Genomic DNA, 16,285 nt, shown 5'->3' on the forward strand with positions numbered 1-16,285 from the left:
TATCGCTCCGCCCAGACAATATTCCAACAAATACAACAACAGCAAAATGCCACCCTTATACCCACATAATATCAATGGTGAAATGTCACCCTTATCTCCCCAAAATAATAACTCACACAACACAACAATTTACACGGGAAATTAACACGGCAACATAATAAAATCAATTCATATCACAATTTGCCCAATGGCCACAACCAAATTCCAAAGATATAACAAAAATCAATTAATTTCACAACAAATAGCCCAAGGCTCCACACAATGTATATAACATCCAAAAACAATCAATAGAGATAGAAATTACTCAGTATAAAGCAAAAAATTTATTAATGCAAATTTAGATAATTATATTAACACTTATTCTTAAGCTCGCTTAAATTAATTATTTGCATAAGAAAATTCATATTGGAATTAATTTCCAAGAAATATTAAATCAACAATACTCACGAAATTTCATAAATATTTCAAGTAACAATCATATCAAATTATCATATAAAAACAAATTCAACAATAAGGATTTAGACATGGCAAACAGATGATTTAATAATTTTCCACAATTTCCTAATTTACTATACAATAATGCCTATGTCTTTAATTCAATGAATTTTGCACGTATAAGCCCGAGTACGTACTCGTCACCTCGCGTACACGACTTTTCACATTTCACAAATGGCACATAAGACTCAATGCCTAAGGAGTAATTCCCCCACTCGAGGTTAAGCAAGACACTTACCTTTTTGAAGTTAGGCCAATATTCCAAAATAGTCTTCTTGCTTGAATTGACCTTCGAACAGCTCAAATCTATCCAAATTAATTGCACAACCTCATTAAAATTCATCGGAAATAATTCCGGATAATAATACGTCAACATAAAAATTTATTCCAAAAAGTCAACAATAGTCAACGCGGGGCCCGCCTCTCAGAACCCGGCATAATTTTCACCAAATCCGAACACCCATTCTGATACGAGTTCAACCATACCAATTTTATCAAATTCCGATAACAACTCGACCTCCAAATCTTAAATTTTTGTTTTTGGAAGATTTTGCAAAAATCTTGATTTCTTCCATTTAAATCCGAAATAAATGATGAATATAACCATAGAATCATGAAGTATAATCACTTTAGGGTATATAACACTTGCCCCAATCCATATGGTGAAAATCGCCTCAAGAATCGCTTCAATCCGAGCTTCATAGCTCCAAATATGTTAAAATGGCTGAAACCTCGAAATATAGCTACTGCCCAGGTATTTACTCTTCGCAATCACGAAGTACAAAATTTTTCAGCCCCAAAATTGCTCTTCGCAATCGCGGAAAACCAATCGCGATCGCAAAGAACAAACTCCCCCAACTCTTCCAGACAGCCCTATGCAACAGAGATTTCCAAACTCTTCCCAGACATTCTATAGTGTATCTACCATAACTTTTTGTACACAACTCTAAATGACAAATGGTTTACTTTTCTGAAAACTAGATATCAAGGGCTACAACTTTTATTTTTGGATCATCTCCTAATTCCTTATAGATTGTGAGATATAAGCTTCCAAAGTCGGGTCAGTGCAACAAAGATTTGTTATACGCGATCGCGAAAGAGCTTTCGCGATCGCGATTCACAAGGCCCCAAACTGTTGTTTGCTCTTCACGAACGCGACCAAAAGTTCGCAATCGCGATGCACACCTCTGTAGGCAGAAACCAGCAATTAAAAATGGCCTAGAAATGGTGCCGCTCGGGACCACAACTAAAAATACCAACAAGTCCTAAAACATCATACGAACTTAATCGAAGCCTCGAATCACATCAAACAACGCCAAAACCACGAATCACACCTCAATTCAAGCCTAATGAACTTTGAACTTTTAAATTCTATATCTTGTACCGAAATCCATCAAATCAATCCGGAATGACTTCAAATATTGCATACAAGTCACAAATGACATAACAAAACTATTCCAATTTCCAGAATCGAATTTTGATCTCGATATCAAAGAGTCAACCCCCCAGTCAAACTTTTCAAAAATTTAACTTTCGGCATTTCAAGCCTAATTCCACTACGGACCTCTAAATAATTTTTCGGACACGGTCCTAAGTACAAAATATCCATAATGAGCTATTGGAATCATCATAATTAAATTTCGAGGTCGTTTACACATAAGTCAATATCCGGTCAACTTTTTCACTTAAGTTTTCAATTATAAGACTAAGTGTCTCATTTCACTCCGAAATCCTTCTAGACCCGAACCAACTAACCCGATAAGTCATAAATCAATTGTAAGGCATAAATTGAGCAGTAAATTGGGGAACGAGGTTATAATACTCAAAACGATCGGCCGGGTGGTTACATTCTCCACTACTTAAACATGCGTTCGTCCTCGAACGTGCCAAGAGTTGTTTCCAAGCCACCAAATCACTATTCCATCTTATCACGCACGTACCGTGGGGTGGACCCACGCCACCCTATTCCGTATAAATTGTATAGGCCTGACAACACAATATAATTAAAAATCATTACTTCAACCTTAGCCCATAAACCTTGAAATTTAATTTTCAACATTCAGAATTTCTTTTCAAGACCTGAATCGCACATCAACATGTTGTATGAGTCTGAACAAGCTGTATTAAGCCATAACCATAACACCAGATATAATCACTAAACATACTACACAACTCGCATGCTTGCAGCACCATTTTCGATCAAATTAACTACTCCAAAGTAACCGGGTAATAGTATTAAACCCCATATCAAACAAAACCTCGTTCTAAAACTTTCGCACACTGCTGATAATGAAAGAAACACGCGAAATCTCATAACATATTATCAGATCGACAAGTCATGGAGCTCTCCCGCCCCAACCAGAACCAAAATCACTTTCCAAGCCGACTTTCAATATTATCCTCCCAATATACCTTAATCAAACTTGATAGTACACATTCTAGGTCCAATGATCTTATAGTATTGAACACAACTATCCCATTGACATGCCACACCAATACAACGCAATCCACAACTGCGCAACCTTATAGCCAAAATGGAAGATGTCTCAAAGTAGAGAACTGTATTGTAAATTCAACAAGCACTACCACAACTATAATGCTATAAGCTCATTATATATATAGAAGAACCAAGACACAAATTTAATAACAGTAACCAGCTCTTCTAGAGCTCACATTAACATCACTCGCACGGTATTAGTCTCAACTGGCTATAGCAACTCAACCCTGTGCAACAGAGATTTCCAAACTCTTTCCAGACAGCCTATAGTGTATCCATCATAACGTTTTGTACACAACTCCAAATGACAAATGGTTTACTTTTCTGAAAACTAGACATCGAGGGCTACAACTTTTATTTATGTATCATCTCCAAATTCTTTATAGATTGTGAGATATAAGCTTCCAAAGTCGGGTCAGTGCAATAATGATTTGTTATCCGCGATCGCGATTCACAAGGCCCCAAAATGTTGTTTGCTCTTCCCGAACGCGACCAAAAGTTCACGATCGCGATGCACACCTCTGTAGGCAAAAACTAACAATTAAAAATGGCCTAGAAATGGTACCCCTCGGGACCTCAATCAAATATACCAACAAGTCCTAAAACATCATACGAACTTAGTCGAAGCCTCGAATCACATCAAACAACGCTAAAACCACGAATCATACCTCAATTCAAGCCTAATGAACTTTGAACTTTCAAATTATATATCTTGTGCCGAAATACATCAAATCAACCCGGAATGACTTCAAATTTTGCACACAGGTCATAAATGACATAACGAAGCTATTCCAATTTCCAGAATTGAATTTCGACCTCGATATCAAAAAGTCAACCCCCTCCCCCCGGTCAAACTTCCCAAAAATTCAACTTTCGGCATTTCAACCCTAATTCCACTACGGACCTCCAAATAATTTTCCGGACATGCTCCTAAGTCCAAAATCTCCATACAGAGCTATTGGAATCATCAGAATTAAATTCCGAGGTCGTTTACACATAAGTCAATATCCGGTCAACTTTTTCAACTTAAGTTTTCAATTATGAGACTAAGTGTCTCATTTCACTCCGAAATCCTTCCAGATCCGAACCAACTAACCCGATAAGTCATAAATCAATTGTAAGGCATAAATTGAGCAGTAAATTGGGGAACAGGGGTTATAATACTCAAAACGACCGGTCGGGTCGTTACAATTTCTCCTTCCCCATTGGCATCAACTGAAAGTCCAACAATACATTCCAACTCGAAGTCATGATGCATCCAAATAAAATCTATGGACCTAGTCACTGTCCACCATGAATTCCCCAAATTGCTTTAAACTTTCCTCAAGGCGTGTGGCTATCCTACCACATAACCTATATGCTACTCTGCCACTCTCCCACTTTGGTTAAACCCTCTCCTTTAAGCAACTACTCGACTTCCGCGGAGAAACATCCTGCTCCACGTCTGTAGTACCATTGCAACTCCTCGGTGCCCAATTGACACGGCGTTCAACATCGTATAAGAATGAGTAGGAAGGAAATAAAGGCATAAGCCTCAAAGGAATCAAATCGAACGATGGGGAATCAAGAAGGGGAGTGCTCCTAACAGCCATGTAGCCTCTCAAAGATAAGTACAAACGTCTCCGTACCGATCCACAAGACTCTACTAGACTTGATCATGACTCGTGAGACCCAAGTGAACCTAATGCTCTGATACCAACCTGTCACGTCTCAAAATCCACTATAGGTCATGATGGTGCCTAATGCCGTCGTCAGGCAAGACAACGATGATTTATCAATTTAATTACTCATTTTAGTATTTTTGAAATCGTAATTTTCCTTAATTGATTAATATAAAATAGAATTTACAAAGTAAATAAAAAAATTTACACGAACCACAACAATGAATAATCTGAATGAAACCCCCAAAACCCGGTGTCACAAGTACATGAGCAAATTTCTAAGGAGTACAATAATAATACAATATCTGTCTAAATGTAATAAGACAGATTAAAATGAATAGTACTATAGAGACCCGGTGGACTGCGATGCGTAGCCTGGAATGCAGCTCACATAAAGTCTCCTTAACAGGTACACCTACGCGCCAAGGTAATCATCAATGAACCTGTCAGATCCTGCACATTTAGTGCAGAAGTGCAGCATGAGTACGTAAATCAACGTGTACCCAGTAAGTATCAAGTCTAACCTCGAAAAAGTAGTGACGAGAGGTCGACATCGACACTTACTAAAGGTCTAATATAGCAATATAATAAAAACGTAAGCAGATATGAAGTGCATAACAATAGTGGATAGATTTGTAAGGTTTATAATATTCCAATTATTTCTTTTAAAGCATAAATTTTTTGATCTTGTATTCTACATTAATATCTCAGAATAATGCCAAGTGTCAATACCAAATATATAAGAAATACCATAAAATGCCGGACTTCAATGGAAGGTTTATCGTGTGAATATTCGAACTACTAATGATAACGCACGATTCTGTCGAGGTCATTCGGCCCGATCCGGAATAACATATGCACTGCCGAGGAATGTGCGTCACGATCCATATATGCATCTATACTGCCGAGGCGTTCGACCCACTCCATAAGAAAAGAGGACACTTTATGAACCTCCGGAATGAGAATCTATCACCAGGCTAACACATAAGGATGTACAATTTTTATTAACGGTTGGCTAATTTGCACAAAATTCAAGTATGTGAAATTTCGGTCTTCTACTACTTCCTCAAACAATTTCCAATATGATTCAAGTACTTCAATTAATAAAGGATGCAAACATTACAAGTTATTCATGATTTGGGTCCTAAACTACCCGAACATAGCATAATTAGTAGCTACGCGCGGACTCTCATCACCTAGTGCGTACGTAGCCCCCACAATTAGCAGCAAATATCAATTTAAATCACATATGGGGTTACTTCCCTTTTACAAGGCTAGACAAGAGTCTTACCTCGCTCAGAAGTTCCATAACCGGCTCCAAAGCTCTTCCAACAACTCAAACCGATGTCCATCGCTCCAAAACTAGTCAATCAATGTACAAACCCATAAAAATATACTCTAATACTCATAACGAATCAATTTAAACAAATTCCCAACTCCGCTCGAAAAGTCGATAAAGTCACCCTCGGGCCCACATGCCTGGATTCCAAAATTTTGAAGATAAACATTACTCATAACATCACGAACTCAAATATATAATTTATCCTCAATTTCATGACCAAATTCGTGGTCAAAATCCAAAAATACCAATTTCTAGGTTTTCTTCAAAATCTCATAATTTCCACCAATTTTCATGTTCAAATCCATATATAATTCATGTATTTAGCTTAAAATGTGAAGGAATCACTCACCTTGACATAGATGATAAAAATCTCCCCTTGAAGCCTCCCCAAAATCGCCCAACCAAGAGAGAAATGAAAGAAATGGGCTAAGTCACGAATTTTTAAGCCCTTTGCCCAGATCCTCCTTCTTCACGTTCGCGATGGCCTTCCCGCGTTCGCGATTCCCACTGCCCAGTCGCGTTCGCGTAGGCTAAAGGCCTCCTGCCCCGTTTACCTCATCTCCACTTCGCGTTCGCAGTTGGGCCTCCGCGTTCATGAAGCACTACCAGCCCCCACCTACGCGTTCGCATGCCCCTCTTCGCGTTCGCGTAGGGAAAAAAATCACCAGCCCAGAATCCTTCTTCGCGAACACGTCCCTTCTCCCGCGTTCGCGAAAGACAACATCAGCACCAACAAACCAACAATAGCTTTTCATCCAAATTTGGTCCGAAAACATCCCGAAACACACCCGAGTCCCCCGCGACCCCGTTCAATCACACCAACCTGCCCCAAAACATGACAAGAACTTGCTCGAGGCTTCAAATCACACCAAACAATATCAAAATCATAAATCGTACCTCAATTCAAGCTCAATGAACTTTAGAACTTCAAACTTCTACATTCGATGTCGAAACCTATCAAATCACGTCCGATTGACCTCAAATTTTGCACACAAGTCACATTTGATATTACAGACCTACTCCAACTTCCGGAATCGGAATCCGATTCCGATATCAAAAAGTTCACTCCCTGTCAAACTTTCAAAAACCTCCAACTTCTAACTTTCGCCAAATGACCATGGAACGACCTACAGACCTCCAAATTCACATCCGGACACGCTCCTAATACCAGAATTACCATACAGAGCTATTTCCAGGCTCGAAATCCAAAACGGATATCGATAACATTAAAATACACTTCAGCCCAAAATTATAAAATTCTTTCAAAAGCCAACCTTCCACAATAAGCACCGTAACACTCCTGGGTCATCCAAAATCCGATTCGGACATACGCCCACGTCCACAATCATCACACAAACCTATTAGAACCTTTAAATTCCGACTGCGAGGTCGTTTACTCAAAAGTCCAACCTTAGTCAATTCTTCCAACTTAAAGCTTCTAAAATGAGAAATTTCTTTCCAAATCAACTCTGAACATCCCGAAATTAATTTTCGACCACACGTGCAAGTCACAATACCTGAAGTGAAGCTTCTCGAGGCCTCAAACCGCTGAACGACACACCAGAGCTCAAAACGACCGGTCGAATCGTTACATAAGATTAATAGAAGAAAATAACGGGTAAAATAAAGTGCAGTGGTCTTTCTTATCCAGGGTTTTCGGGCTCGAGCCTGGGAATAAAAAAATCCTTGGTAGAGAATGCTTTTTACGTAACGCGAATCCGGATTAATCGGACTCAAATACGGATAAAAAAAAATAATAAGGTCGGAGGTTCGATAGCTTTTAAAAAGTAGATCATAAGAACAAAAAGTAAAATTGACTTTAAAATATAAGCTCAGGACCTTGAAGTAATTAATTGAAAAGTTTAATATTTTATTGGAAACTTTTGTGAGGACTACAAAAGTCCCCGACTGTCCCCCTGTATAGCTCATCAGTTTCGAGGAAATGATCAAAATAGCCCTTAATGTATTGTAGTTGGTTTATCTTGGTCCTTGATATATACCCCTTAACAGATATAGTCCTTAATATTTGGAAAAATTGGACATTTTTGGTCTTCAACCCTAAAACTAACAGATTTTCAAAAATAATTGTTAACTCTAACATTTGATCCACGTGTAACTCACGTGATTTTAAAAGAAAATACTACATTCCATGAGATTCTAGTTCCCAAACCCGAGTCACTTTCCTAATTTCTCAGCAACTAACAAATGCATCATATGGTCACCCAAGAACCACAAATTTGGTGTCGTATTTACATAAATTTTCCCTATAATTCTTAACTTCAATATTTACTTTTTACTTGGTGCACTACAATGTAGACTGTAATTTATGAATCAGAAAAGAGAAATATCTAGCATTAGATCTTTTTTTTTTCTCACTGAAACTTTGAAAAAGTATCAAAAATTTCACCTAAAATTGAATACCCATTTGCCTAACTATAAACCAGAATAATTTCAATGGTGCAACATCGAAGTGCCCGTGCCGAAGGACTTTTTCAGTTCCGTTCAAGCTCCGGTGACATAGTAAGAAGCGCATTTCAAATCCAACACTGAAAATGACACAATATTTTACCCTTCTTCATCAGTTTTGGAGACGCCCATTAACCCTTAACCGCCCCCATAGGTTTTTCCACCATGTTGGTGCTGAGTTTTTTTATCGGAGCTTAAGTCGGCGGACTGCAGCTTAACTAGTTTCGCCATCGATCAGAGTTTACCGAATTCAGCGGAGTCGGTGGTAGAACCCTTTTGTTCCGACAGAGTAACAATCCGGTTGAATTATTTTTTTTGTTCCGCCTGAGTTTCTTCGACAACCCGATCGACATACGTATTTCTGTTCTTTTTTTTTTTTTGGCTCTCACGTGAGTGCCACGTGGTTTAGGCGTTAAAGTTAACGATTGTTTTTGATAAATCTGTTAGTTTTAGGGTTGAAGACCAAAAGTGTTTACGTTTTCTAAATATTAAGGACTATACATGTTAAGGGGTATATATCAAGGACCATGATAAACCAAATCCAATACGTTAAGGACCATTTTGATCATTTTCTCTCGAGTTTCAGACGACACGACCTAGGGTTTTGAAGAAGCTCTTCTTTCTTCTCAAGGCTAAGTTCCAGGTATGATGTTCTTCTTCTCTGCTCTGAATAGCCACCATTTTTCTTCTTCTTCTTCTTATTCTTCTTTCTCTGCTAATTTGTCCTAATTTCGCTATCAACCTATTTCGACCAAAACCCATTAAATCCATCGCTGAAGCATTCAATCGAAGGGGTTCTTAGGGTAGAGTCGAAGGACCCATGCCTTAACAGTGTCCTGAGTTTCGTCAAACGTCGATTTGACCTAAGAATTTTAATAGTATAATTCATCGTTGCAAGTCCTTTTGGGTGTCAGTGTTCTTAGGGGTTCTTAGTTGTTGTTTTTGACATTTTAATCAGCCCATCCCTGCTTTCGTTTTAGTGTTGTGTTTGTAGCTGTTTGCTCCTTTTAGGTGTTTTCCGGCAGTACTGTTAACTCTTTGCTTCTTCTTGTTTTCCGTTAGTTGTATCCATTCAATTATCTTCCTCACTTCTCTTCCCTTCAAGGGTACTCTTTCCGTAATACTACCTATTATCTTTCTTACAGTTTTCACTTTTTAAAGGATTTTTACCAAGATGTCTATGCTAACAAGTGGTGCGGCGGAGGGTCTTCCTGTCAACTTTGTTGGTTTCCAGCAAACTCTTTCATCAATAGTTGAAGATCTTGAGTCTCAGGAGGAGGAGAAGAAGATGTGGGCAATCCAAAAACTCCGAAAATTGTTCAATGACGGTATGGCTAAGACTGCTCCAGCTTCGCTTATGCTGATTTTATTAAACTCGCATATCACTTACTGTCAAATTTTTATTAACAGATGTCACTTTTCTAGTACATGCTCTAGAGTCTGGTATAGTTGTTCCTATACTTGACGAAATTCTACGGGGAGAGGATTCATTTGCTCTCAAGGTAGAGAGTGATGTGCTGATCACCTTTTTGTGCCTTCTTTAGTGTCTTCTGGTTGTAGATTCACACTTGCTTTATTCTTATGGTTTTGCGGTCATAGCTTGAAGCTGCTAAGGCTGTCATGGACAGTATTCCTGATATGATGGAGTTAAGTGATTTGGTGATTGATAGTAAGTTGGTGGAACTTCTTTTAAAGCTTCTGCATTTTCCAGCAGAAGGCTGTCATGAAAATGTTTGTGAGGAGGTATGTTTTAATATTGGCAGACCCCTCTTCTGTATCGACTGAAGGTATGCTTATTAGCAGACTGATTTTTTTTTCTTCCAACTATAGGCTATGGAGAAACTGGGAATTGTTGCTCTCTCCCCTGTAGGTCGTGATTATGCTCTTGAGTGCAGGGCTTTGGATGGTTTACTGGAAATTTTGAACTCTAACAAGATTTTATTGCTGAGAAAAGCCACGCAGACTATATTAGTGTTTTCTAGAGGCAAACCAAAAGCGCCTTTTGAGAAGGTCAGTTAATTACTGTTGAAAATTTTGTGCCTCTGCAATAATTTGGTACAAAACATTACTTATTACAATTCAATTGTCAGGTGAAACCAGCAATCCGAGCTCTCCGTGACCTTGTTGCTTCAAATGTTGATCAAGAGGTGCTAAGAAACGCATGCTGGGCACTTTATTACCTTTCTGGTGGTATTGATAAGAACTTAAAGGGTTCTTGCACTAGCAAAAAAATCACCAGTCATCCTGTTGTGAGCCGGAGTGATATTATTAGTGCTGTCATTGAGGAGGATGTTTTTCCGGTGCTGCTTAAGCTCTTAGAGTGAGTGGAGTGTTTTTATTTTCCTCATTTAACCTACATTTTCATATCTAACTTACTACGATTGTATGTGATATATACGTCAATCGATCTTTCAGACATCCCTCTCCTTCCGTAGTCACCCCTGCCATCCATTTCGTTTCAAGTATTTGCCTAGGAGATGACAGCCAGAAAGAGGTACACTGGTCTTACGGAGCTTTCGTGGTTGAACCCAAACACTTTGATGAACTAATCAATGAAAAATGAACAAATTAAGATAAAATAAAATGATTGAAAGGTAGAAACATCTTAAACAGCATGTAGTGAGATTATAATTCAGCATGTTCCTGATTCAACGCCAAATTTGATGTGTTTACTGCTTAATTTCTAATAGCGCCTCCGAAGAACCCACCCATTTGGTAAAGCTGCCCACCATTTGATTTGTAAATAGGTTCTTTGCCATCTTCAAGTCATGGGGAAGTCCACCTCCCAGCTGCAGCACTGGCCATCTAGGCCCTTTTTTGGCTACATTATGTTTATTTTTTTCTAATTGGTATTCACTAACTTAGCCTTTTTAGATCTTGACTTGATCTTGGGACAAAATATCTATGCATGTAAGTTGGTAATAAGAAACTTGTCCTTGATTAAAAGAAAAAAAAAGGAAAGAAAAACTTGGAGTTGTCTAGATTTAGGCTGAAAAGCATCTTCAGCACTCGAAGATTGTGCGTGTAAACTTTCAAACTAAATATCTCTAGGCATTGTCCATTTTAAGCCCAAAATGATGAAAAACATATCCCACAATTGAGCAGTAATTTTGCAATGTAGAAATAGGTTGTTTGTGTCCTCTGGTTGCTCTTCACATAGAGAGCATTTGCTGTCAATGGGCATTCTTCATCTTTGCTAATTAGACTGTAAAACATGTTTTTTCCCCTACTAACCAAGTGAAAATCTGAATTTTGTAAGGAACTGATGAAAGCCCGGGGCACTGATGGCCGTGACGTTCTTCATTATCTGTCGGGCTTGCTAGATAGAGGAAAAGAGGAAAGGATGGTCTGCCAGTGTATAGCATATATTACTCTTGGGAGCTGTCCGCGGGCAAAGGTACGTTGTCTGGATATAATAGGACAGCTAAATATATTCAGCTCTTGCATATATTGTGTGCATGTCTTCTAAGGTGCAAATTTACATATCTTGGGTCGTCAAACAGGGAGTTCTTTGCAATTTGTTCCCTTAGCCTATTCAATCATCTTTAATCTATCCATAATTCTTTACGCTACCAACTGCTGCTGAGATGTTCCAAGGGCTAATCGCAATAACATTTGACATGTTTTCCTGCCTTCTTCAAGGCTCAAGCTTCCACCTAAGGGGCCGTTCGGGTGCAATGGTGGGATAGCTAATCCCACCCTTTTAGTGTAAAATTTATCCCGGGATTAGCTAATCCATACAATCAAATGTGGGATAAATTTAATCGCAATTTCTATACCGGGATATCCCACCTTATCCTATGAACCAAACTACCGCTAGAATCTAATCTATCTTCATAAAAAGCACATTTTTAAAATAAAAAAAATATATTTAATTTCTGTTTTCCTTTGCGAAATAAGATCTTTCATGATTTTGAAAAGAAAGGGGTGGTAGCAGTCTTCGTCCCTGTGTTATTGCCTAATTTCAGTTTCAGTCCTTTCACTAACGGAGACTTAGCAGTCAAAACAAAATGGTTTACTACTGAGAAGGGCAGTTTGGGCATTACAGCGACACTATGTTTAGCTTAGGGTGCTACTTTTCCAGATTGGTTGTACATACTACATAGCAACTTATTTCTTGTAAAAGTGTACAGATTCACGTGGCAAGCAAGATGATCAAGTTAATTTCACAATAAAACACCACTTTCCTTTTCTACTCTTCTCTTTCTAGATCTATCTTTTTATCTCTTCTCTGTCTCTCTTCGAATCAAATGCAGCTAAATCCGATGAAATCTCAAGAAGAAAGTTAAGCTTGTTTCTGAATTGGGTTGTGCTTACATTTGGGTTATTCATTGTTTTTAAATTGCTTAAATTTCGGGGATATACATATCTGAACTGGGTGTAATTTGTTTCCTAGAATATTCGTTAACTATGTTGCGCGTACTCTTCAAAATCAGAGACGGATTCAGGATTTAAATTTTATGAGTTTAATTTTTAAGATTTTTAACATTGAACCCATTATATATTTAAAGTTATGGGTTCAAATCTATTATTTTTGCAATTTTAATGAATTTTTACACATAAATTTCTACTCCGCGTCGAAAGTTATGGGTTCAATTGAACCTGTAACTCTTACACTGGATCTGCCTCTCAAAATGCCGCTGCACCCGTGTTGGATCCTCCAAAAATACATTACTTTTGGAGGATCCTCGGGGAGTGCGAGCAACCTAGTTTATTAACTGATTTTTTAATTGCTGCTGAAATCCATTGCCTGTTTGTGTCGGTGTTCTACAACTTCTCATTTTTAAAGTGCCAGTTTTCAGAGTTTGCTATTTTTTTGGTTATAAAGATTGATTCTTTCTATGCTGAAAGATTTGTTTTTTTATTAGAACTCTTTCTTTCTCTGCTCTAGTTTAGACAAGTCGAGGCATTGTCTAGTGAAACTCTTATTAACCATAAAATCTTTCCATCTTTAACTGCTAAGTGGATGTCATTGAGCTGATACTGTGAATGCTGCTTAGCTTAGCTAGAAGAAAGAACTAGTAGAATTAAGCATGGCGTTAAGAAACAATCATCAATGGATCAGAATTAACTCACATCCAAATGGAAGAAGACAGGAGGGCTGGTATATGGTTGTGAGGGAAGATAACCATGGAAAGAGTTCTAATTGTTTCTTCTTCGTATAATTGGGTCTTTTTAAAAATGTTCTTGCTGTAATACCCAAACTGCCCTTCCCAGTATTAGACATTTTGTTTGGACTGTTAGTCTCCATTAGTAAAACAAATATAAGCGGTCATTTTGTTTACTTAGAGGTTAAATGTGCTAACCAAATAACACATGGACCACAACTGGAATTAGGCAATAACACAGGGACACAAGCTGCTATTTGCCTGAAAAGAAATGAAAAGATTAGGGGGTAAATCGTAAAAAATAAAAGGATAAGGGATGCAAAATACAAAGAACACTCAAGTAGCTGGATATGAGAGTGAAATAGTTGGAAATAGAAATTGGATTTCTGAGTTGTGGATATGTTTTGTCATAGCCCTCACCCCCACCCCCACCCACAATTTTGTTTTTCTTTTTTTCTTTTAATGATCGACTTCTCTGCTTAGCCATTTATCTAAATAGTTGTCTGTAATTTTTGAGCAGGCTGTATTTGATGCTGCTGGATTAATAGACCGTCTACGCCATCTGGCTGAAACTAAAAAAATGGATGTTGCTGCTACTGCAATTGCAAATGCTATTATCGGTATCAGTGATGAGTCGTACATCAAGTATGTAACCTCTTTTTCTCGGTTCATCTCTCTGGTATACTGATATTTTTATTAACTCTGATGTTTTTTTTTCGTGCTTTTGGCTTTAGTGAATTGGTGGATTGCTGCATAGGTCCTCTGTGTGATTATCTTGACGTCTTTGGTAGAAAAATAATTTGCACCATCAGTCTAAAAGGACTAGAAAACATATTGGAGTATGGGGAAAAGCACAAGGGACCTGACGGCACTAATATTTATTCTAAGCGGATCGAAGAGGCTGGGGGATTGAAAAATCTTAAGGGCATGTGTTGTTCTTTGACCATGGGACTCGAGGCTGATAAAATATTGTGTAAATACTGGCCTGTCTACGATACCTCATGGTGAACATACTTATCAGCTGCAAGGGTCTCATTGGAATCTTAATTTGTTTGTTTTGCGCTCTAAGGATTCGTTTTGTGACTATTCATGTGTGCACTTTGGCTTAAATGGGCGAAAAAGTAAATTTATTCGTATTTAATGCCTTGTTTCATAATGCCTTTCTTGTTCCAGCTTTTGTTTTATTGGGGTTATGGCTGTCCAACGGGACGGGACAAAATTAACGGGACGGGACGGGACGACATTTAATTGGGACGGGGCGAAACGGGACGAAATGGTAGGCCCATCCTGTCCCGCTAACAAATGGGACGGGATGGGACGGGATGAAACAGTAGGCCCATGCTGTCCCGCTAACAAACGGGATGAGACGGGATGGGTTCGCGGGCCTTAAGTGCTGTTTTAAAAATTAATAATTATTTAAGCATTGAGTTTGACAGCGGCTGTTCTTTTGACAATGACTAAGTTTTTAAAGTTTGCAACGGCTAGTTTTTTGACTTATTTAATCCATATCGTCATCGCTCCCAGTGCTAAGTATCTAATTGTATTCTTCTTCTTCCCTAGTGGTTAATTTTTCAAAACCAAGATTTTTTCTTTCTGAATTAATCCAATATCTGAATAATACGGAAATCTCTAGGCTGTCCTCCGCTAATGAATGTCTATGATCTTCGATTTGAAATCTTGCCGCGCTAAAAGCACTCTTCGATGCTATTGATGATGCTTGAATAGTAAGGATATCTTGGGCCATTATTGAAAGTGTTGGAAAAGTCTTGCCATGCTCCTCCACCATGCCAAAAGTTGTTTGTTGCCTTCTTCGTCTTTAATACTTTCCAATCCTTGATTAAGATAAAAATCAAGTTCATCATCAATAGAGGAATCAAAACTTGTTATATCATCCATATCTTCCCATAGAACTTCTACTCTAGACTTAGAAGTAGAAGGAGCAGTTTCACCACCTGTTGTTTCCATAGATTTATATTTATCAAACATTGATCTAACATAAGAATATATGTTAGCTTGACAGTCTTCGAGAGTTGGTTGTTTATTTTCTTGAATTGCTAAATTCTCATAAATTTTACGAACAAATCCATTTGCACCTCTTAATTTTAAAGATGGGTTAAGTATAATAGAAATTAAATAAAGTTGGAGAATAGGGAAAAAATACTTTTTAAATTTTGCAACCATTTCATTAATCGCCGGTGCATAATTTGGCAATCATTTCATTGTCAAATTGTCTTTGTAAAGTTTCATGATCTAGTTGTTCTCCGAAATTAATATTATAACATGCAGGGGGTTGGAAAAATGAAGTTTCATCAACATGAGCCATTTCATCTATATGTTTTCTAATTCTAGGAGAAGGGTTAGGATTAGGATTACTACTACTTTCACATTTACTACTTTTTTACTAGTTTTTTTTAAAGCCAAATACATTTTTAGGTGCCATAATTTAAATATGAAATTATATTAAAAAAGTTAACACAAAAATTAAACACACAAATGAAATACAAAAATAGAACACGTAAAGTAAACACAAAAATTAAGCACTAAAATAATATACAAAAAATATATATTAAAATTAGGAGATGGAACGAGTGCACCGTGATTAAATATTGAAACTTGAAGAAATTGCCCAAAATATTGCTCCAAATACTTGACGAATTAATTTGAAACTTGAAAGTTGCTCCAAAAATTTGCCCGAATACTTGAAACTTATCACTTG

At 37.7% G+C, this 16,285-nt stretch overlaps 1 protein-coding gene across 4 annotated transcripts; it reads left to right on the forward strand.

Annotated features, from left to right (window-relative positions):
• Window positions 1-8,973: 8,973 nt before the first annotated feature.
• Window positions 8,974-14,725, forward strand: LOC104091147 (importin subunit alpha-4-like). Of its 4 annotated transcripts, none has more exons than XM_009596423.4 (10): window positions 8,974-9,104; window positions 9,623-9,789; window positions 9,872-9,963; window positions 10,061-10,204; window positions 10,292-10,471; window positions 10,552-10,781; window positions 10,877-10,955; window positions 11,721-11,858; window positions 14,090-14,214; window positions 14,304-14,725. In XM_009596423.4, the coding sequence occupies exons 2-10, from the start codon at window positions 9,636-9,638 to the stop codon at window positions 14,575-14,577; spliced, it is 1,416 nt and encodes a 471-aa protein (XP_009594718.1). In that variant the 5' UTR covers window positions 8,974-9,104; window positions 9,623-9,635; the 3' UTR covers window positions 14,578-14,725. The 4 variants fall into 4 exon arrangements, with proteins under 4 accessions (XP_009594718.1, XP_009594719.1, XP_070038793.1 ...); XM_009596424.4 differs by having other exon boundaries at window positions 8,982-9,104; window positions 9,607-9,789; XM_070182692.1 differs by lacking the exon at window positions 8,974-9,104 and having other exon boundaries at window positions 9,499-9,789.
• The last annotated feature ends 1,560 nt before the right edge of the window (window positions 14,726-16,285 follow it).

This window comes from Nicotiana tomentosiformis, chromosome 8 (assembly GCF_000390325.3).
Source record: "Nicotiana tomentosiformis chromosome 8, ASM39032v3, whole genome shotgun sequence".
Lineage (NCBI taxonomy): Eukaryota > Viridiplantae > Streptophyta > Magnoliopsida > Solanales > Solanaceae > Nicotiana > Nicotiana tomentosiformis.